This window comes from Artemia sp. Qi Xiang Cuo, chromosome 19 (genome assembly GCF_049724085.1).
Source record: "Artemia sp. Qi Xiang Cuo chromosome 19, ASM4972408v1, whole genome shotgun sequence".
Lineage (NCBI taxonomy): Eukaryota > Metazoa > Arthropoda > Branchiopoda > Anostraca > Artemiidae > Artemia > Artemia sp. Qi Xiang Cuo.
Genome location: NC_142812.1, coordinates 26,958,115 through 26,983,528, shown reverse-complemented (window position 1 = coordinate 26,983,528; position 25,414 = coordinate 26,958,115). Strand labels below are relative to the sequence as shown.

General features: G+C 36.6%; 1 protein-coding gene across 1 annotated transcript in view; it reads left to right on the top strand.

Annotated features, from left to right (window-relative positions):
* Window positions 1–1,290: 1,290 nt before the first annotated feature.
* LOC148940676 (transmembrane protein 45B-like) overlaps window positions 1,291–25,414 on the top strand; it is a 38,055-nt gene continuing 13,931 nt past the window's right edge. Inside the window, exon 1 of the mRNA XM_089104828.1 lies at window positions 1,291–1,524. Coding sequence (XP_088960954.1) covers window positions 1,363–1,524 — 162 coding nt within the window. The 5' untranslated portion in view covers window positions 1,291–1,362. The remainder of the gene's footprint in view (window positions 1,525–25,414) is intronic.

Below are 25,414 nucleotides of genomic sequence, written 5' to 3'. Positions count from 1 at the left end.
GCTAGCCTCCCTCCCTCCCTTTTTCTGCAAATGTATCAAATAAAAATTTTGAGATAACCATTTTGTTAAAAGCAGTTCAAGGGTCAGATAAAAAAGTTTCCTTTGAAGATACAACCCCCCAGGGCCTGGGTGAAGGCGTTGTAACTTATGCCCTGAGGGTATGTATGGTTCTTATGGAAGGGATGCTCGTATAAACTTCAGAGAGGGCTCATTTGTTTGGAAAGTGAAAATTCTAGTTCACTTTTTAAGAGTCAAAAGAGATCGGAGGGCCAATAGCCCCTCCCATGCCCTTTTCCCCGAATGCATCAGGTAAAAATTTTGAGGTAGCTAATTTGTTGAAATTAGTTAAAAGGTCAGATAACAAAAACTCTGGTGTCGACGCAACCCCCCAGTGCCCGGGGGCAGTCGTAAGTTATGCCCTGGGGTGTATATGGATAGCCCTATATACTACAAATGGATAGCCCTATATACTGCTTGTGAACGATAATCTCTTTTGTAAAGATATTTTAGTGTTTTCAATTAATTTATTTATGTTACTAAGTTTTAGACAATAGAAAACTAAAGGTCATAAAGGCAATAAGGTTTGATGTTTTTTTTTTTTTTTTTTTTTTTAGTTGTTCACTAGGGTTAGTGAAAACAGGGCCACCATAGGAAGGTTGTGCACAGCCAGGCCCGCCCACCCCCTACCATTCAACCATATCCCCTAACATCCTCCCATTTGCAGCGCAAATAGGAGGATAGCACTATATGCTACTTGTGAATGGTTATCTCTTGTGTGAAGTTATTTTAGTTTTTTTAATTAATTTTTTTCTGTGGCTAAGTTTTAGACAACAGAAAACTAAAGGTCATAAAAGAGTGAAAATCATAGATCACCATTAAAATAAGATCAAAATAGGATAATGAGTAAAAATGAAAATTATCAGCGTTTTTTCTTTGAATATATTAATATTTAGTGTAGGATAGGTAATATGCGATTCCATTTTGATTTATTTTTTATTAATGTCCTGGCTGAGTCATTTTTCAGTAACACGTGCCTTAAAGGTTTTGCACCTTAGATTATGATGATCGGTTGTCAATAGTAAGAAAAATACATACTAACGTAGATACTGACGTGCCTAAGTCGCTCGAAACTTTTTGAACATCTTACAGTCTAGTATATAGGTTCATTGGTGTTTTGCTCGTCGTTCTACCTACAAGGATTCTTTCTTGTCAGTGAATACTTTTGTTATGGCTTTTATTTATTTTAATTTTTTTATTCCAACATGTGCAATTTCAAAGTTATCTCATTCTTTTTTAGGTGAAACTATTACCGGTTTTGAAAATGGACTATTTGTTCATTATGGAAATGCACAACATATCACCATGTTCTTCTTTTTTGGCTTAAATGGATTAGTTGACATCATCATGTTCTACACTAATTTTCTACCAAAGAAATTAGATTATCTCACGGCAACATTAGGATTTGCCGTTGAAGCATTTCTATTCGCCAATCATTTACACGGTAGATCATCAATAGATAAACAGGTAAACAGATGTTGGGACCCTCAGACCCTGCTAAAAATATTTTTTGGACGATGGTAATAAAATAATAAAAAATAAAATGTTCATAGTCTGTCCAATAGTGTAGACTTGGTATAAACATGAAAGTCCCCCATTTAAAATGGTTGTCAAAAATTTCTGCTTTTTGCTATTTTCTGATATTGATTTAAAAAAATTTCCGAAAAAGAAGTTTTTGAAAGAACAGTACAGGTCATATTAAACCTAAGATCAGCCGAAAAAAATTCCTATAATAATTCAAACTCAAAACGACCAATAATTACTATTAAAGAATAAATGAAATCCAAAACGAATAGAAATTGAATAAACAATCATAGCAAACAAACCTACAACATGTAACGATGACAATAGCGATTTTATTTTCAAACGCCATAAAACGGTCATGCCGATCAGCGGCAGTTCTTGTCATAATAAGGCACTAAACAAATATAACAAAGGTACTAATCAAACAGTTCGTGGTAACTGTGGTAACTGTAAGTAAGGAGCGACCCGGCTCAATGGTAACCGAAACTCTAGAAAACGGGCTTTTGATACCAATAGATACATCAAAAGAATCAGATTTCAATGCTGATTTCAAATATATAACTTTCATCAAGTTTAGTGCTACCCATCAAAAGTTACTCGCCTGAGAAAATTTGGCTGATTTTCAAAAAAAGGGGGAAAGACCCCCTAAAAGTTATATAACCTTAATGAAAATCACACCATCATATTCAGCGTATCAGATAACCCTACTGTAGAGGTTTCAAGCACCTATTTACGAAAACGTGAATTTTTGCATTTTTTGCCAGAAGAAAGATCACGGATGCGTGTTTATTTGTTTTTTTTTGTTTTTTTGTTGTTTTTTTCCCCCAGGGGTGATCGTATCGACCCAGTGGTCCTAGAATATCGTGGGAGGGCTCATTGGAACGGAAATTAAAAGTTCTAGTGCCCTTTTTAAGTGACCAAAAAAAATGGAGGGCAACTAGGCCCCCTCCCACGCTTATTTTTTTCTCAAAGTCACCCGATCAAAATTTTGAGATAGCCATTTTGTTCAGCATGGTCGAAAATATGATAAATATGTCTTTTAGGATGACTTAATCCCCCGAAGTCCCCAGGGGGAGGGCTAAAAGTTATGAACTTTACCCAATGGTAACATATAGTATTGGTTATTGGGAAGTATACAGACGTTTTCAGGAGGGTTTTTTCTGGTAGTGGGGGGGGGGGAGTCGGTGGTTATGTTTGAGGATCTGTCCATGAAGAAATTGTTCATGGGGGAAGTGAAATTGCCATGAAGGGGGCGCCGGACTTGCCAGCATTATTTATTGGTTATTAGGAAGTATACAGACATTTTCAGGAAGAATTTTTTTCTGGAGGGGGGGGCTAGAGGAGGGGGTTACTCTGGAGAATCCTCTCGTGGAGGATGTTTCTTTGGGGTAAGGGAAATTTCTATGAAGGGGGTGCCGGATTTCCAAGCATTATTTAAAAAACGATCAGAAATTAAATAAAAAAAACAAGTTTTTTCAACTGAAAGTAAGAAGCAACAGTAGAAAGGCCTTATTGACTCCCACGAGAACACCCTGCTGCCACCTACAACTTTTTTACATAATTTATGCATGTTTTTTATGGTTTTTGTCAGTGAGAATGGAAAAACAGAATTTTTCTCACTTGAAAAAACATGAATTTTCTCACATTGATGGATGTTTTATTGGACGGTTATGTGTGTTGGTCAATTTATTTGATGTTTTTCATGGACGTCAACAGCAATTCATGTCTTTTTTATGGTTCGTTGTCAGTGAGAATGAAAAAACAGGAACTTTCTCACATTTATGGATGTCAACAGCAATTTATGTCTGTTTTATGGTTCGTTGTCAGTGAGAATGAAAAAACAGGAACTTTCTCACATTTAGGGATGTCAACAGCAATTTATGTCTGTTTTATGGTTCGTTGTCAGTGAGAATGAAAAAACAGGAACTTTCTCTCATTTTTGGATGTCAACATAAATTTATGTCTGTGTTATGGCTTTCGTCAGTGAGAATGTACATGCTCGACGCGAATGTTATGAGATTGTTTGGCTAACCTAACCTGAGAAATTGATTTACATAATCGGTGGGGGAATTATTGGTTCACAAAAGGGGAATTAAGAAACAATCATGGCTTCTTTGATTGTTAGGCTAACCTAACCTGAGAAATGAATTTACATAATCGGTGGGGGAGAATGTATTGATTCACGAAGGGGGAATTAAGAAACAAACCTTGCTTCTTTGATCTTTAGGCTAACCTAACCTGAGAACTTGATTTACATAATCGTCGGGGATATTATTGATTCACGAAGGGTGAATTAAGAAAAATTTTTGTTTCTTTGATCCTTGGGCTAACCTAACCTGAGAAATTGATTTACATAATCGGCGGGGGACTTATTAATTCACGAAGGGGGAATTAAGAAACATTAAGGTTTCTTTAATCTTTAGGTCTGAGGGATAAACGTTCTTTAGGTCAGAGAGAAAAATTAATATTCTATTTTTAAATAGGGCTTCATTGATCTTTAGTGTCAGGAATTAGAAATGACATCACTTGTTATCTTGGAATTATGTGGGAGTCTAAAGAGATAGAAATTCTATTTTTAAATACGGCTTCACTGAGCTTTAAGTCGGAGAGATAAATCTATATTCTAACGAAACCTTAATAGTGTAGCTAGGAACATTTATGAGATGAAGAGATTAACGTAGGAAAGCGTTTCCTAGAAATTTGAAATGCGAAAGCACAGAGATGCCAAAAACAAAAGGAACACGCTGAGATTACGTTTAGGGATTATTTGGGTGAAACGGTTTTAGACATTTTAGGGAATTATTTCGGCGAAACAGTTAGAGACATTTTAAAAGATGATTTTAGAAAAGGTTTTAGAAGAGGTTTTGAGTGTGGTTGTTATAGTAAGCAAGTTCTATTTGAACAGTGTCGTGAGGTCCTCTACCCCAACCCCAAAGGGCCCCGATTGCCCTACCCCGACCCAAAGGACTCCGATCCCCATACCCCAATCCCGAAGAAACCCCCCGGTCCCCAAATGTTCCCCGGGTCCCGTCTTTCGTTGATGTATTTTGTCTGAAACCTATGATTTGGGGTGTATGGGTTGCTATTTTTTACTTTTCTGAGCTGGATTTCTTAGCCTTTCTTAGGTGTGTGTTGTTAGAAACCTATGATTTGGGATGGGTGGTTTTCTATTTTTGACTTTTCTGAGCTGGATTTCTTAGCCTTTCTTAGGTGTGTGTTGTCAGAAAATTATGATTTGGGATGTGTAGTTTGCTATTTGGACTTCTCAGAGCTAGAATTCTTAGTCTCTCATAGGTATTTGCTGTCTGAAACTTCTAGTTTGGGATGAGTAGTTTGCTATTTCAGACATTTATGAGCTAGGCTTTCCTAGTATATCGTAGGTGAATGCTGTCAGAAAATAATGATTTGGGATATTTAAATTACTATTTCGGGCATTTCTGAGCTAGATTTCTTTGTCACTCATAGGTGTTTGTTGTCTGAAACCTATAGTTTGGGATGAGTAATTTGCTATTTTTGACTTATCTGAGCTAGGTTTCTTAGCCTTTCATAGGTGTGTGTTGTCAGAAACTTATGATTTGGGATATGTAAATTACTATTTTTGACTTTTCTGAGCTAGATTTCTTAGCCTTTCACAGGTGTTTGTTGTCTGAAACCTATAGTTTGGGATGAGTAGTTTGCTTTTGGACTTTTCAGATCTGGATTTCTTAGTCTTTCGTGGGTGTTTGTTGACTGAAACTTATGATTTGGGATATGTAAATTACTATTTCGGGCTTTTCTAAGCTAGATTTCTTAGTCTTTCGTTGGTGTGTGTTGTCTGAAACCTATGATTTGGGATTTGTAGTTTTGCTTTTTGGACTTTTCAGAGCTAGGATTCTTAGTCCCTCATAGGTGTTTGTTGTCTAAAACCTATAGTTTGGGATGAGTAGTTTGCTATTTCAGGCGTTTCTGAGCTAAGGTTTCTTAGTATTTCGTAGGTTTGTGTTGTCTGAAACTTATGACTTGAGGTGTCTAATTTGCTATTTCAGGCCTTTCTGAGCTAAGGTTTCATAGTATTTCGTAGGTGAATGTTGTCTGAAACTTATGATTTGGGATATGTAAATGACTATCTCGGGCTTTTCTGAGTTAGATTTCTTAGTCTTTCGTTGGTGTGTGTTGACTGAAACCTATGATTTGGAATATAAGGTTCTTAGTCTTTCGTTGGTGTGTGTTGTCTGAAACCTTTGATTTGGGATTTGTAGTTTACTTTTTGGACTTTTCAGAGCTAGGATTCATAGTCCCTCATAGGTGTTTGTTGTCTGAAACCTATAGTTTGGGATGAGTAGTTTGATACTTCAGGCTTTTCTGAGCTAAGGTTTCTTAGTATTTCGTAGGTGTGTGTTGTCTGAAACTTATGATTTGAGGTGTTTAATTTGCTATTTCAGGCTTTTCTGAGCTAAGGTTTCATAGTATTTCGTAGGTGAATGTTGTCTGAAACATATGATTTGGGATATGTAAATTACTATTTCGGGCTTTTCTAAGCTAGATTTCTTAGTCTTTCGTTGATGTGTGTTGTCTGAAACCAATGATTTGGGATGGGTGGGATTGCTATTTTTGAATTTTCTGAGCTGGATTTCTTAGCCTTTCCTAGGTATGTGTTGTCTGAAACCTATGATTTGGGATGGTTAATTTGCTATTTTTGACTTTTCTGAGCTAAGTTATACTATGATTGTGATTATTTTCTATGAAGATAGAAAGTTTCACTTTAATTTTAAATTTTCTTAAATTCAGTTCCGACTTTGCTCAAAGAGATGAAAAAATTTAAAGTTCGGCTCCAAATATTTTCCACGTCAGTTTTAAGTTCACCAGGACATAAAAAATTTAAAGTTCACTTCTAAATTTTTCCAAAGAAGAGCGGAAAAGTTATACTATTATTATGATCATTTTCCATGAAGATAAAAAGTTTCACTTTAATTCTAAATTTTCTTAAATCTTAAAAAGAAGTGAAATATTCTTACGACTCTACAAATCGTATTCTGTGCTTGTTCATACACACGACGCGGCTTTTCCACTGATACTCTATGGCAGGTTATCGACACTACCGAGTTTATTGCATGCATTAAATCAGAATTTTTTACGCAGTGGAAGGATCAACACACAATTCATATCTGTAAAAAGTGAAGATGAATTATTCGACGAAAGTATGTGCACATGAAAAAACCATCGTCGTGTTGAATGCTGACAAGGAGAAATACCTGAACTATGAAACGAGTGCAAGTGGAGATCTTATTGGGAATGTATGCATACGTTGTCATGACAGTGAGGAGTTAAATTCCTTTGGTGTACCCACGAATTTCCATCATGCAAGTGGTGGATATGCGAGAGTAACATTACCAGAGAAATTAGTAGTCAAAGAGAATGCCAACTTAAAAATAATAGTTGATGAAGAGGGACAACTTCTAGCTAATGGTTTTGGTAGCATGTTAGCCGTTGATAGATCTTATCGCAATCTTTCCAGTGTTAGCATTCGAATGAAAGCAAAAGGAAAAAGAAGACATGCATACAGCTGCATCAACATCATAAATCATATCAAGTCAATGTGCCAAAACTGCTATCTATGTAAAAATAATGTGACAATAGACAGTGAAATCGCAGGCAGAATAAAAAGGACATTAGTAGACAATATCATCAATGAATATAAAGATGAATTGATGGAAAGTGAAGCGCAAGTGTACTAATAATGTATAATAATGTATTTAACATATTTTTTATATTAATATTCTAAATTTTGTTATTTCATTAAAAATATCTTATGCATTATTTTGTTAAGTGTTCATTATTTTTAGGGTATGCTAGAATGTCAAACGTTCAGAATATCTATTAAAAAGGTCAGAGATGTAAGAAAAATAATTTTAGAGATAATGATACTACTAGCAGGTTCAATTTTTCATAGAAGATAGAAAAGTTCAAGGTCTCATCTGACTTTTACCAAAGAACACAATTCAATTTTAATTTCTCCAGAGAAAATAAAAAGCTTACACTTCAGTTTTAAGTTCAGCAAGACATAAAAAATTTAAAGTTCAGTTCTAAATTTTTCTATAGAAGATAGGAAAAGTTATACTATGATAGTGATTATTTTCCATGAAGATAAAAAGTTTCACTTTAATTCTAAATTTTCTTAAATTCAATTCCGACCTTTCTCAAAGAGTTAAATTTAAAGTTCTATTCCAAATATTTTCCCAGAACAAGAAAAGTCCCAAGACATAAAAAATTTAAAGTTCACTTCTAAATTTTTCCGTAGAAGATAGGAAAAGTTATACTATGATTATGATTATTTTCTATGAAGATAAAAAATTTCACTTTAATTGTAAATTTTATTAAATTAAGTTCTGACCATTCTCAAAGAGATGAAAAAATTTAAAGTTCTGTTCCAAATATTTCCCCGGAAGAAGAAAAGTTCAACTTCGATTCTGAATTTTCTCAATGAAAATGAAATAAGTTATTGATCAATTCTATATTCCCAAAATAATAGAAAATTTTCCACTTCAATTCAGATTTTTCTCAAAGAGATGAAAAAATTTTAAATATTGTTCCAAATTTTTCTTAGAAGATAGAAAAGTTCAAGTTCTAATCTGAATTTTACCAAAGAATACAATTCTATTCTAATTTCTCCAGAGAAAATAAAAAGCTTCCACTTCAGTTTTAAGTTCACCAAGACATAAAAAATTTAAAGTTCAGTTCTAAATTTTTCCTTAGAAGATAGGAAAAGTTATACTTTGATTGTGATTATTTTCTATGAAGATAAAAAGTTTCACTTTGATTCTAAATTTTCTTAAATTCAGTTCTGACCTTTCTCAAAGAGATGAAAAAATTTAAAGTTCTGTTCAATATATTTTTTTGGAAGAAGAAAAGTTCAACTTCGATTCTGAATTTTTCATTGAAAATGAAATGACTTATTGATCAATTCTATTTCCCCAAAATAATATAAAAAATTTTCACTTCAGTTCAGATTTTTCTCAAAGAGATGAAAAAATTTAAAATACTATTCCAAATTTTTCATAGAAGATAGAAAAGTTCAAGTTCTCTTCTGAATTTTACCAACAAACACAATTCAAATCTAATTTCTCCAGAGAAAATAAAAAGCTTACACTTCAGTTTTAATTTCAACAAGACATAAAAAATTTAAAGTTATTTTCTAAATTTTTATATAGAAGATAGGAAAAGTTATACTATGATAGTGATTATTTTCCATGAAGATAAAAAAGTTTCACTTTAATTCTAAATTTTCTTAAATTCAGTTGCGACTTTTCACATAGAGATGAAAAAATTTAAAGTTCTGTTCAAAATTTTTCATAGAATATTGAAAAAGTTATACTTTGATCGTGAATATTCAAGTTCTCTTCTGAATTTTACCAAAGAACATAATTCAATTCTAATTTCGCTATAGAAAATAAAAAGCTGCCACTTCAGTTTTAAGTTCGCCATGACATAAAAAATTTTAAGTTCAATTCTAAATTTCTACATATAAGATAGGAAAAGTTATGCTATGATTGTGATTATTTTTTATGAAGATTAAAAGTTTCACTTAAATTTTAAGTTTTCTCAAAGAAGTGAAGAAAAGTTCAACTTCGATTCTGAATTTTCTCAATGAAAATGAAATAAGTTATTGATCATTTCTGAATTTTACCAAAGAATATAATTCATTTCTAATTTCTCCAGAGAAAATAAAAAGTTTCCATATCACTTTTAAGTTTACCAAGACATAAAAATTTAAAGTTCAATTCTAAATTTTTCCATAGAAGATAGGAAAAGTTATACTATGATTGTAATTATTTTCCATGAAGATAAGAAGTTTCACATTAATTCTAAATTTTCTTAAATTTAATTCCGACCTTTCTCAAAGAGATGAAAAAATTTGAAGTTCTGTTCCAAATATTTTCCCGGAAAAAGAAAAGTCCAACTTCGATTCTGAATTTTCACGATGAAAATGAAATAAGTTATTGATCAATTCTGTTTTCCTAAAATAATATAAAATTTTCCACTTCAATTCAGATTTTTCTCAAAGAGATGACAAAATTTTAAATATTGTTCTAAATTTTTCATAGAAGATAGGAAAAGTTTTGCTTTGATTGTGAACATTCTTCATGACCATATGGAGCTACGCTTTAGTTCTGGCTTGTCTCAAATAGTTTCTGAATTTAAAATCTCTCATCAAAATTTTTTTAGAGAAGAGAAAACAAAGTTTGAGCAATTCTGAAATTTCACATTGAAAAAGAAAAGAATATTATTTCAGTTCCTAATTTCTCAAAGACATAAAAAATTTAAAGTTCAATTCTAAATTTTTCCATAGAAGATATGATATGATATGATTTATGATGTTGATGCAGCTGTATGCATGTCTTCTTTTTCCTTTTGCTTTCATTCGAATGCTAACACCGGAAAGATTGCGATAAGATCTATCAACGGCTAACATGCTACCAGAACCATTAGCTAGAAGTTGTCCCTCTTCATAGACTATTATTTTTAAGTTGGCATTCTCTTTGATTACTAATTTCTCTGGTAATGTTACTCTCGCATATCCACCACTTGCATGATGGAAATTCTTGGGTACACCAAAGGAATTTAACTCCTCACTCTCATGACAACGTATGCATACATTCCCAATAAGATCTCCACTTGCACTCGTTTCATAGTTCAGGTATTTCTCCTTGTCAGCATTCAACACGACGATGATTTTTTCATGTGCACATACTTTCGTCGAATAATACATCTTCACTTTTTACAGATATGAATTGTGTGTTGATCCTTCCACTGCGTAAAAAATACTGATTTAATGCATGCAATAAACTCGGTAGTGTCGATAACCTGCCATAGATTATCAGTGGAAAAGCCGCGTCGTGTCTATGAACAAGCACAGAGTACGATTGGTAGAGCCGTAAGCATATTTCATGTCATTTTAAGATTTAAGAAAATTTTGAATTAAAGTGAAACTTTTTATCTTCATGGAAAATAATCATAATCATAGTATAACTTTTCCTATCTTCTGTGGAAAAATTTAGAAGTCAACTTTAAATTTGTTATGTCTTGGTGAACTTAAAACTGACGTGGAAAATATTTGGAGCCGAACTTTAAATTTTTTCATCTCTTTGAGCAAAGTCGGAACTGAATTTAAGAAAATTTAGAATTAAAGTGAAACTTTTTATCTTCATCGAAAATAATCCCAATCATAGTATAACTTTTTCTATCTTCTATGGAAAAATTTAGAACTGAATTTTAAATTTTTTATGTCTTGGTGAACTTAAAACTGACGTGGAAGCTTCACCTACGAAATACTAAGAAACCTTAGCTCATAAAAGCATGAAATATCCAACTAGTCATCCCAAAATAGAAGTTTCAGACAACAAACACCTATGAGGGACTAAGAATCCTAGCTCTGAAAAGTCCAAAAAGCAAACTACATCTTCCAAATCATAATTTTCTGAAAGCACACACCTATGAAATGCTAAGAAATCTAGCTCAGAAAAGTCTAAAATAGCAAACCGCTCATTCCCAAATCATAGGTTTCAGTCAACACACACCTACGGAAGGCTAAGAAATACATCTCAGAAAAGTAAAAAAATAGCAACCCACACATCCCAAATCATTGGTTTCAGACACCTCATCCCTACGGAAGACTAAGAAATCTGGTTATAAAAAGTCGGAAATAGCAAATTGCATACCTCAAAACATAAGTTTCAGACAACACACACCTATGAAATACTAAGAAACCTTAGCTCAGAAAAGCCTGAAATAGCAAACTATTCATCCCAAACTATAGGTTTCAGACAACAAACACCTATCAGGGGCTAAGAATCCTAGCTCTGAAAAGTCTAAAAAGCAAACTACAAATCCCAAATCATAATTTTCTGACAGCACACACCTATGAAAGGCTAAGAAACATAGATCAGAAAAGTCAAAAATAGCAAATTAACCATCCCAAATCATAGGTTTCAGACAACACATACCTAGGAAAGGCTAAGAAATCCAGCTCAGAAAAGTCAAAAATAGCAATCCCACCCATCCCAAATCATTGGTTTCAGACAACACACATCAACGAAAGACTAAGAAATCTAGCTTAGAAAAGCCCGAAATAGTAATTTACATATCCCAAATCATAATTTTCAGACAACATTCACCTATGAATTCCTATGAAAGCTTAGCTTAGAAAAGCCTGAAATAGCAAATTACACACCCCAAATCATAAGTTTCAGACAACACACACCTACGAAATACTATGAAACCTTGGTTCAGAAAATCCTGAAATAGCAAACTACTCATCCCAAACTATAGGTTTCAGATAACAAACACCTATGAGGGACTATGAATCCTAGCTCTGAAAAGTCCACAAAGCAAACTACAAATCCCAAATCATAGGTTTCAGACAAGACACACCAACGAAAGACTAAGAAATCTAGCTTAGAAAAGCCTGAAATAGTAATTTACATATCCCAAATCATAAGTTTCAGTCAACACACACCCACGGAAGGCTAAGAAATCCAGCTCTGAAAAGTCCAAAAGCAAACTACTCATCCCAAACTATAGGTTTCAGACAACAAACACCTATGAAACGCTAAAGAAATCTATCTCAGAAAATTCAAAAATAGTTATTTTCATATCCCAAATCATTATTTTCTGACAACACACACCTATGAAAGGCTAAAAAACATAGATAAGAAAAGTCAAAAATAGCAAACTGCTCATCCCAAACTATAGCTTTGAGACAGCAAACACCTATGAGGGACTAAGAAATCTAGCTCAGAAAAGCCCGAAATAGTAATTTACATATCCCAAATCGTAATTTTCTGACAACATTCACCTACGATATACTAGGAAAGCCCAGCTCATAAATGTCCGAAATAGCAAACTACTCATCCCAAACTAGAAGTTTCAGATAACAAACACCTATGAGAGACTAAGAATTCTAGCTCTGAAAAGTCCAAATAGCAAACTAAACAACCCAAATCATAATTTTCTGACAACACACACCTATGAAAGGCTAAGAAATCCAGCTCAGAAAAGTCAAAAATAGAGAACCACCCATCCCAAATCATAGGTTTCAGACAACACACAGCTATGAAAGACTAAGAAATCCAACTCAGAAAAGTCAAAAATAGCAACCCATACACCCCAACTCATAGGTTTCAGACAACACACATCAACGAAAGACGGGGCCCGGGGAACCTTTGAGGTACGGGGGGTTCCTTCGGGATTGGGGTATGGGGATCGGAGTCCTTTGGGTCGGGGTAGGGCGATCGGGGCCCTTTGGGGTTGGGGTAGAGGACCTCACGACACTGTTCAAATAGAACTTGCTTACTATAACGACCACAATCAAAACCTCTTCTAAAACGTTTTCTAAAATCATCTTTTAAAATGTCTCTAACTGTTTCGCCGAAATAATTCCCTAAAATGTCTAAAACCTTTTCACCCAAATAATCCCTAAACGTAATCTCAGCGTGTTCCTTTTGTTTTTGGCATCTCTGTGCTTTCACATTTCAAATTTCTAGGAAACCCTTTCCTACGTTAATCTCTTCATCTCATAAATGTTCCTAGCTACACTATTAAGGTTTCGTTAGAATATCAATTTATCTCTCTGACTTAAAGCTCAGTGAAGCCGTATTTAAAAATAGAATTTCTATCTCTTTAAACTCCCACATAATTCCAAGATAACAAGTGATGTCATTTCTAATTCCTGACACTAAAGATCAATGAAGCCCTATTTAAAAATAGAATATTAATTTTTCTCTCTGACCTAAAGAACGTTTATCCCTCAGACCTAAAGATTAAAGAAACCATAATGTTTCTTAATTCCCCCTTCGTGAATTAATAATTCCCCCTCCGATTATGTAAATCAAGTTCTCAGGTTAGGTTAGCCTAAAGATCAAAGAAACCATAATGTTTCTTAATTCCCCCTTCGTGAATCAATAATTCCCCGCCGATTATGTAAATCAATTTCTCAGGTTAGGTTAGCCTAAAGATCAAAGAAGCCATGTTTGTTTCTTAATTCCCCTTTCGTAAATCAATACATTCTCCCCCACCGATTATGTAAATTCATTTCTCAGGTTAGGTTAGCCTAACAATCAAAGAAGCCATGATTGTTTCTTAATTCCCCTTTTGTGAACCAATAATTCCCCCACCGATTATGTAAATCAATTTCTCAGGTTAGGTTAGCCAAACAATCTCATAACATTCGCGTCGAGCATGTACATTCTCACTGACAAAACCATAACACAGACATAAATTGCTGTTGACATCCATAAATGTGAGAAAGCTCCTGTTTTTTCATTTTCACTGACAACGAACCATAAAACAGACATAAATTGCTGTTGACATCCATAAATGTGAGAAAGCTCCTGTTTTTTCATTCTCACTGACAACGAACCATAAAACAGACATAAATTGCTGTTAACATCCATAAATGTGAGAAAGTTCCTGTTTTTTCATTCTCACTGACAACAAACCATAAAACAGACATAAATTACTGTTGACATCCATGAAAAACATCAAATAAATTTACCAACACACATAACCGTCCAAGATAACATCCATCAAAGTGAGAAAATTCATGTTTTTTCAAGTGATAAAAATTCTGTTTTTCAATTCTCACTGACAAAAACCATAAAAAACATGCATAAATTATGTAAAAAAGTTGTAGGTGGCAGCAGGGTGTTCTCGTGGGAGTCAATAAGGCCCTTCTACTAGCAACATTAGAACTTAAAACGAGCAGAAATTATAACTTATGTGAGGGGGCTCTCCCCCAAGTCAATACCTCGCTCTTTACGCTACAGTTTTTTTAGTGCTTTCAAAAGAGCTATCTATTCTAATTAAACGGCTTTTGTGTTTCTGGGGTTTGTGAATTAATATTTTTTTTAACTTTTAACGTAAAGAGCGTGGTATTGAATAAGGGGAGAACCCCCTCATATACGTAATAAAAAAACAATTAAAAAAAACAAGCGATACGGCTCAATAGTAATCGAAACTTTTAAAAACGGAATTTTGATGTCAATAAATGTATCAAAAGAATGTGTTTATAATACTGATTCTAAATATATAAATCTTATTAAGTTTAGTATTACTCATCAAAGGCTACGATCCTGAGAAAATTTACTCGATTTTTAAAGAGGGTGGAAACAAAACCTACAAGTGAAAAAATTTTAGTAAAAATCACACCGTCAGATTCAGCGTATCAGAAAAGCCTATTACATAGGTTTCAAGCTCATATCTGCAAAAATGTGCAACTTTGTATTATCTGCCAGAAGAAAAATATACGAATATAGAAGTTAGTTATGTAAGTTAATTTGTAAATTACGTCATAACCAGATTTAGAGACATCCATTTAGCAAAAGAAAAGTAAAATTTTTATGCAAATTTGGTTTACTTATTCAATGACGGTTAGCCAAAATAAAAGCTGTATTAACTAAAAAACAATCAGAAATTAAATAAAAAATACATGTTTTTAACTGAAAGTAAGGAGCGACATTAAACTTCAAACGAACAGAAATTATTCCGTATATGAAGAGGGCTGTCCCCTCCTCAACGCCTCGTTCTTTACGCTAAAGTTTGACTCTGTCTCACAACTTTATTTTTTAAAACAATAAAAAACTTTAGCGTAAAGAGCGAAGCGTTGAGGAGGGGACAGCCCCTTTCATATACGTAATAATTTCTGTTCGTGTTAAGTTTTAAAGTCGCTCCTTACTTTCAGTTTAAAAAACTTGTTTTTATTATTTAATATAAATGAAAAGATAAATCTTAAAGCGAGTAAAACTTAAATTGAATGAGTGAATCAAAGTTAAAACGAACAAAAGTTAATACAAACAAGAGTTTGGTTTCTGCCCCCTTCCCTAACTGTAAAAGTCTAAAGCCTACTGCGTCATTGGCGCTTTACTGAAAATGAATTATATTACAAATATTTCATTTTGCACTTCTTATAAAATTGAAAATAAAAATAACAGTGAAATAATATCTCGAACTGATAAGTTTTCAGCGATTAATATAATTATGTCATTTATTTAGTTTAATTTTATTAGTTGACGCAGTAGTCTAATTTAGTTAGCTTAATTTTATTGTCATTTAGTTAGTTTAATTTTATTAATGACGCAGTAGTAGGTACAGTGCCCAAATTGTTTGTTTTAAGCTTGATTTATTTGTTCAATTTAAATTTTACTTGTTTAAGGATTTATTTATTCATTTATATTAGCATCTGTTGTTGTTTTGTGTGCCATGATTGTTTATTTATTTTCTGTTCGTTTTGGGTTTCTTTATTTCTTAACAGTAATTTCTGGTCGTTTTGAGTTTGAATTAATATGGGAATTTTTTTCTGCTGATCAGTAGAAGGGCCTTATTGACTCCGAACGGGGCACCAAATATGGGCATAGAGTCATTTGGGAGAACACGTTGTTAATGGGGTCAATGACCTCTTAGAAGGGCCTTATTGACTCCGAACGGGGCACCAAATATGGGCATAGAGTCATTAGGGAGAACACGTTGTTAATGGGGTCAATGACCTCTTAGAAGGGCCTTATTGACTCCGGAACGGGGCACCAAATATGGGCATAGAGTCATTAGGGAGAACACGTTGTTAATGGGGTCAATGACCTCTTAGAAGGGCCTTATTGACTCCGAACGGGGCACCAAATATGGGTATAGAGTCATTTGGGAGAACACGATGTTAATGGGGTCAATGACCTCTTAGAAGGGCCTTATTGACTCCGAACGGGGCACCAAATATGGGCATAGAGTCATTAGGGAGAACACGTGGTTAATGGGGTCAATAACCTAAATTTCCAAGGTCGATGTTGTTGTTGTTGTAAGTGCACGCTCTCAGCGAATGTCAAGGTCGATGTTGTTGTTGTTGTAAGTGCACGCTCTCAGCAAATGTTATGCCGTCCAGGAATTTGGAACACCTGTGCTGTCGACCTCAATTCACCTATCGTGAATCAATAATTCCCCTTAGAAACAACAAATTAATTCCCCTTTCTTGACAGATCAATCAACCACTGACGTCATCTGTCAGACTTTAAAAATATTCACCTAGAAACGATTCTCCAGGAATAGATCCCAGTCATTAATGTCTTTGCCTCGGAAACAACTCTTTTGGTCGAACTCCAAAGGATATTAATAAACAATGCCATGGAAACAATTCTCCAAGAAACATCTTAGCGATGAATTGTTTTAGCGCGGGAATCAGGTTTCTTATTAATTTGAAATGCCTCAGCGCAGAGATGCCAAAAACAAAAGGAACACGCTGAAATTACGTTTAGGGATTATTTGGGCGAAACCGTTTTATCCATTTTATGGAATTATTTCGGCGAAACAGTTAGAGACATTTTGAAAGACGATTTTAGGAAAGGTTCTAGAAAAGAATTTGAGGGTGAAACTCTGTGGTCGTTATAATACACAAGTTCCATTTGAACAGTGTTGTGAGGTCCTATACCCCAACCCCAAAGGGTTCCGATCCCCACCCCAACCCCCAAGGAAGCCCCCGGTACTCAAAGGTCCCACAAGCTCCCAAAGAGCCCCAGCCCCCCAAACGCCCTCCTCAGACCCTCAAAGACCCTCCTCTGGTCCTCAAAGGGCCCCCGGACCACCAAAGAGCACCCCGGACCCCAGAGGCCCTCCCCCCGGTCCTCAAAGGTCCCCCGGGCCCGAGAAGCACCGCGGACCAGGAATGCGTCGCATGGGGATGCGCCGCAGGGGATGCGCCGCAGGGAGGCGCCGCAGGAATGCGCCGCACGAATGCGCCACAGGGAAGCACCGCACGAATGCGCTGCAGGGATGCACCGAAGGGATGTGTCACAGGGATGCGCCGCAGGGATGCGCTGCAGGAATGCGCCGCAAAAAGTAAACTAAAAAGTAAAAATTTTGAAATGTTATCCCCCAAACGCCCTCCCTGGGCCCCAAAGGCCCTCCCCCGGTCCCCATACATGCACACAAAAACTTACACACACACAAAAACTTACACACACACACACACAAAAACTTACACACACACACGGAAACTTACACACACACACAAAAACTTACACACACACACGAAAACTTACACACACACACCAAAACTTACACACACACGCCAAGACTTACACACACACACACAAAAACACAAAAAAACACACACAAACACACACAAAAAGTAACACATGCACACGAAAACTTACATGCACACAAAAACTTACATTCATACAAAAACTTACACACACACACACACACACAAAACTTCAACAAACAAACACAAGATAAATCAGACACACACTCCAAAACTGAAACACACGAACAAAAATACACACACACACACACACAAAAACTAAAACAAGAACACAAAAAAAATCACACAAACACACACAAAAAATTGCACACACACACACATACACAAAAACTTACACACACACACACGAAAAATTACACACAAACAAAAACTTACACACACACACAGAAACTTACAAACACACACACACACACACAAACTTACACACACACACACAAAAACTTACACACACACACACAAAAACTTACACACAAACACACACATAACTTACACACACACAAAGACGCACATCCACACACAAAGCTTGACACACAAGACACTTACACACACACACACACAAAACTTAGACCCACACACAAAAACTTACATGCACACAAAAGCTTACATGCACACAAAGCTTACACACACACAAAGCTTGCACACACGCACGAAAACACACACACACACAAAAACTTACACACACACACATGAAGACTTACACACACACACGAGACTTACACACACGCAAAGCTACACACACACACAAAGACTTACACACACACACACACAAAACTTACACATGCACACGAGAACTTACATGCACACAAAGACTTACATGCACACACACACACACACACACACACACGAGACTCACACACACACGAAAACTACACACACACAAAGACTTACACACACACACACACAAGACTTACACATGACACACACACACACACACACACAGACTTACACACACACACAAACTTCACACACACACACGAAAGACTTACACACACAGCGCACAAACACACACACACAAGGACTTACACACAAACACACACACACAAGAGCTTACACATGCACACGAGAGCTTACATGCACACAAAACTTACATGCACACAAAGCTTACACACACACACACACACAAACACACACACAAACACACGAGAGCTCACACACACACGCGCAGAGCTTACACACACACACAAGACTTACACACACACACACACACACAGAGCTTACACACGAACACAAAGACTCACACACACACGCACAAACACACACACACGCACACACACACACACACACAGCACACACACACACACGAGAGCTTACACACACACACACGAAGCTTACACACACAAAAGCACACATGCACACGAAACTTACACACACACACACGGCCAAGACTGACACACACACACACACAAGACACACACACACACACACACACAAACACACACACATGAACACACACACAAGACTCACACACACACGCACAGAGACTTACAAACACACACACACAGAGCTTACACACACACACACGAAGACTTACACACACACACGAAAGCTTACATGCGCACAAAAACACACACACACACACACACACACACACACACAGACTTACAACACACACACACACACACAAAGACTTACACACACAGAGACTTACACACACACACAGAACACGCACAGACACACACACACACACACAAAGACTCACACACACACACAAACACACACACACAGACACACGCACACATAAAGACTTACACACACACGCACAGAACTTGCATGCACACAAGACACACACACGAGACTTACACACACACGACACACACACACACACACACAGAAACTTACACACACACACACAAGAGCTTACACACACACAAAGACTTACACACACACACACACACACACACACACACACATGCACACACACACACACACAAACACACACACACACACACACACTGAGCACACACACAGCACAGTACACAAACACACACACACAAAGACTTACACACACACGCAAAACTTACATGCACACAAAGCTTACACGCACACAAAGACTTACACACACACGAAAACTTACGCACACACACAAACACACACACACACACACACAAACTTACACATGCACACGAAAACTTACATGCACACAAAGACTTACATGCACACAAACTTACACACACGCACAAGACTTACACGCACACACAAAGACTTACACACACACACACACAAACACACACACACACAAGAACTTACACACACACACACACACAAACACACACACACACACGAAAACTACACACACACACACGAAGACTTACACACACACGAGACTTACACACACACAAGAAACTTACACACACACACACACACAAACACACACACACATGCACACGAGACTACATGCACACAAGACTTACATGCACACAAAGACTTACACACACACACACACACACACACACACACACACACACACACACACACACACGAAAACTTACACACACACGCACAAAACTTACACACACACAAAAACTTACACACACACACACACACAGACTTACACATGCACACGAAACACATGCACACAAGACTTACATGCACACAAAAACTTACACACACACACACACACAAACACACACACACACGATCACACGAACACACACACGCACACACGAGCACATGAACACACACACACACACGAGCACACACACACACACAAAGACTTACACACACACACACACACACACACACACACACAGACACACACACACACACACAAAGCTCACACACACACGCACAAAGACACACACACACACACACACACAAACTTACACACACACACAGAAGCTCACACACACACGCAAGACTTACACACACACAAACTTACACACACACACACACACACACACACACACACACACAAAGCTTACACACACACACACACACACACAAACTTACAGACACACACAAAACTTACACACACACACGAAACAGACACACAAAGCTTACACACACACACAAACTTACACACACGCAAAGACTTACATGCACACAAAGACTTACATGCACACAAAAACTTACACACACACACAAGACACACACACGCACAGAAGCACACACACACACAAAGCACACACACACAAACACACACACACACACACACACACAAGACTTACACATGCACACGAAAGCTTACATGCACACAAAGACACACACACACACACACACGAAAACACACACACACACGTCAAGACTTACACACACAAAACAGACACACAAGAACTTACACACACACACACACACAAACTTACACCCACACACAAGACTTACACCCACACACAAAGGCATACATGCACACAAAGACTTACATGTACACAAAAGCTTACACACACACTAAAACTTACACACACGCACAAACACACACACACACACACAAACTTACACACACACACGAGACACGCACACACACACACACACACACATACACACAAAAGACTTACACATGCACACGAAGACTTACATGCACATAAAGACTTACATGCACACAAAAACTTACACACACGCACAAGATCTTACACGCACACACAAAAACTTACACACACACACGAAGACTTACACACACACACGAAGACTTACACACACACACAAAAACTACACACACACACATGAAAACTTACACACACACACGAAGACACACACACACGCCAAAACTTACACACACACAAAAACTTACACACACACACACACACAAAAACTTACACATGCACACGAAAACTTACATGCACACAAAAACTTAATTGCACACAAAAACTGACACACACACACACACACACAACACACACACACACACACACACACAAAACTCACACACACACACACAAACACACACACACACACACAAAACTTACACACACACAAAACACACACACACACACACACACACAAACTTACACATGCACACGAAACTTACATGCACACAAAAACTTACATGCACACACACACACACACACACACACACACACACACACAAACACACACACACACACACACACAAACTAACAAAAACACACAAAACACACACACAAACAAACAAACACACAAACACACACACACACACAAACTTACACATGGACACAACAAAAACTCACACACACACGCACAAAGACTTACAAACACACACACACACACACACACATACACACACACACACGAAAACTCACACACACACGCAAAACTTACACACACAAAAACTTACACACACACACACACACACACACACACATACACACACACACACACAAAAACTGACACACACACACAAACACACACAAACTTACAAACACACACAAAAACATACACCCACACACAAAAGCTAGACACACAAAAACTTACACACACACACACAAAAACTCAAACCCACACGCAAAAACTTACATGAAAACAAACACTTACAGGTACACAAAAACTTACACACACACAAAAACTTCAACACACGCTACCACAAATACACACACACACAAAAACTTTCACACACACAAAAACTTAACAACACAAACACACACATAAACTGACACAACCACACGAACACATTCATTCACACACAAACTTACACACACACACAAAAACGAAAACTGACACACATACACGTCAAAACTGACACACACAAAATCTTAGACACACAAAAACTAACACACACACACAAACAAAAACTTACACCCACACGCAAAAACTTACATGCACACAAAAACTTACATTTACACAAAAACTTACACACACAAACAAATACACAAACTAAAACACAAATACACACACACACACAAAAACTTACATATACACACAAGAAAACTTACGCACACACACGAAAACTTACACACACACACGCCAGAACTTACACACACACAAAAACTTACAAACTTACCATATCACAGTTACATTGTCTTAATTTTTCAAATTTCATATTGAATTTCAGTCGTGAAATGTAAGAGTTGGAATATTTCAGTAGTGACTTGTTGTGCTTTACCTTCTCACAGTTACATTCTCTTGATTTTTCGAAGTTCATTTTGAATTTCTGTCATGAAATGCAAGAGTTGGAAAATTGGGGTCTTAGTCAACCAGCCCGAATGGTGGAAATCCACTAGCTCAGTATTGGGGTCCCCAGTCCACCAGCCTGAACGGTGGAAATTCACTAGCTCAGAATTGGGGTCTTAGTCCACCAGCCTGAATGGTGGAAATCCACTAGCTCAATATTGGGGTCTCAGTCCACCAGTCTGAATGGTGGAAATTCACTGTTTAAGTTAGGTTAGGTTAACTTATCATGAGCGCTCATGATAAGTTAACCTAACCTTTCCGGCGAGTATGGTTAGGTTAGGCTAGATTAAGTTAGGTTAGGTTAAGTTAGGTTAGGTTAGCCCATGTACGCTTCACTTAGGTTAGCTTAGGTTAGGTGAGAGACAGGCAAAAAGTTAGGTGTATGATTAGGTTAGGTTAGGTTAGATTAAGTTAGGTTAGGTTAAGTTAGGTTAGGCTAGGTTAGCCTACGTACGCGCGCGTACGTAGGCTAACCTAGCCTAACCTAACTAACCTAACCTAACTTAATCTAACCTAACCTAACCTAATCATACACCTAACTTTTTGCCTGTCTCACCTAACCTAAGCTAACCTAAGTGAAGCGTACGTGGGCTAACCTAACCTAACTCTAACCTAACTTAATCTAGCCTAACCTAACCATACTCGCCCGAAAAGGTTAGGTTAACTTATCATGAGCGCTCATGATAAGTTAACCTAACCTAACTTAAACAGTGAATTTCCACCATTCAGACTGGTGGACTGAGACCCCAATATTGAGCTAGTGGATTTCCACCATTCAGGCTGGTGGACTAAGACCCCAATTCTGAGCTGAATTTCCACCGTTCAGGCTGGTGGACTGGGACCCCAATACTGAGCTAGTGGATTTTCACCATTCAGGCTGGTGGACTAAGACCCCAATTTTCCAACTCTTGCATTTCATGACAGAAATTCAAAATGAACTTCGAAAAATCAAGAGAATGTAACTGTGAGAAGGTAAAGCACAACAAGTCACTACTGAAATATTCCAACTCTTGCATTTCATGACAGAAATTCAAAATAAAATTTGAAAAATTAAGACAATGTAACTGTGATATGGTAAGTGTGTAAGTTTTTGTGTGTGTGTAAGTTTTGGCGTGTGTGTGTGTAAGTTTTCGTGTGTGTGATGAAGTTTTCTTGTGTGTGTGTGTAATTTTTTGTGTGTGTGTGTGTAAATTTTTGTGCGTGAGTGTCAGTTTTTGTTTGTGTAAGTTTTTGTGTGAATGTATGTTTTGTGTGCATGTAAGATTTTTCTTGTGGGTGTAAGTTTTTGAGTGTGTGTGTGTGTTAGTTTTTGTGTGTATTTGACTATGTTTGTGTAAGTTTTTTCGTGTGTGTGTGTGTTAGTTTTCGTGTGTGTGTGTGTGTGTGTGTTCTTTTTTGTGTGAATTTAATTTTTCATGTGAATGTGTAAGTGTGTGTGTGTGTGTGTGTGTGTGTGTGTGTGTGTGTGTGTGTAAGTTTTTGTGTGTGTGTGTAAGTTTTTGTGCGTGTGTGTTTGTTTTTGTGTGGGTGTGAGTTTTTATGTGAATGTCAGTTTTTGTGTGCATGTAAGTTTTTGCATGTGGGTGTAAGTTTTTGTGTGTGTGTGTAAGTTTTGTGTGTCTAAGCTTTTGTGTGTGGGTGTAAGTTTTTGTGTGTGTTTGTAAGTTTGTGTGTGTTTGTGTGTGTGTGTAAGTTTTTTTTGTGTGTGTGTGTGTAGTTTGTGTTTGTGTGTGTGTGTGTAAGTTTTTGTGTGTGTAAGTTTTGGCGTGTGTGTGTGAGTTTTCGTGTGTGTGTGTGTAAGTTTTGTGTGTGTGTGTGTGTGTTTGTAAGTTTTTGTGCGTGTGTGTGTGAGTTTTGTTGTGTTCATGTGTAAGTTTTATTGTTGTTGTGTGTATGTAAGTTGTTGTGTGTGTGTGTGTGTGTAAGTTTTTGTGTGTGTGTGTGTGTAAGTTTTTGTGTGTGTGTAAGTTTTGGTGTGTGTGTGTAAGTTTTCGTGTGTGTGTGTGTTTGTGTTTTTGAGTTTTGTTTGTTTGTTTGTGTGTGTTAGTTTTTGTGTTATTGTATGTTTTTGTGTGGTTGTAAGTTTTCATGTGCATGTGTCAGTTTTTGTGTGTGTGTGTGTGTGTGTGTGTGTGTAAGTTTGTGTGTGTGTGTGTTTTTGTTTGTTTGTGTTTGTGTGTGTTTTTGTGTGTTTTTTTGTGTGTTTGTGTGTGTGTGTGTGTGTGTGTAAGTTTTTGTGTGCATGTAAGTTTTTGTGTGCATGTAAGTTTTCATGTGCATGTGTAATTTTGTGTGTGTGTGTGTGTGTGTAAGTTTTTGTGTGTGTGTAAGTTTTGGCGTGTGTGTGTAAGTTTTCGTGTGTGTGTGTGTTATTTTTAATGTGTGTGTGTGTAAGTTTTTGTGTGTGTGTGTGTTAGTTTTCGTGTGTCTGTGTAAGTTTTAGTGTGTGTGTGTAAGTTTTTGTGTGTGCGTGTAAGATTTTGTGCGTGTGTGTAAGTTTTTGTGTGCATGTAAGTTTTTATGTACATGTAAGTTTTCGTGTGCATGTGTAAGTTTTTGTGTGTATGTGTGTGTGTGTGTGTGTGTGCATAAGTTTTCATGTGTGTGTGTAAGTTTTTTTTTGTGTGTGTGTGTGTGTGTGTAAGTTTTTTGTGTGTGTGTGTAAGTTTTAGTGTGTGTGTAAGTTTTTGTGTACAT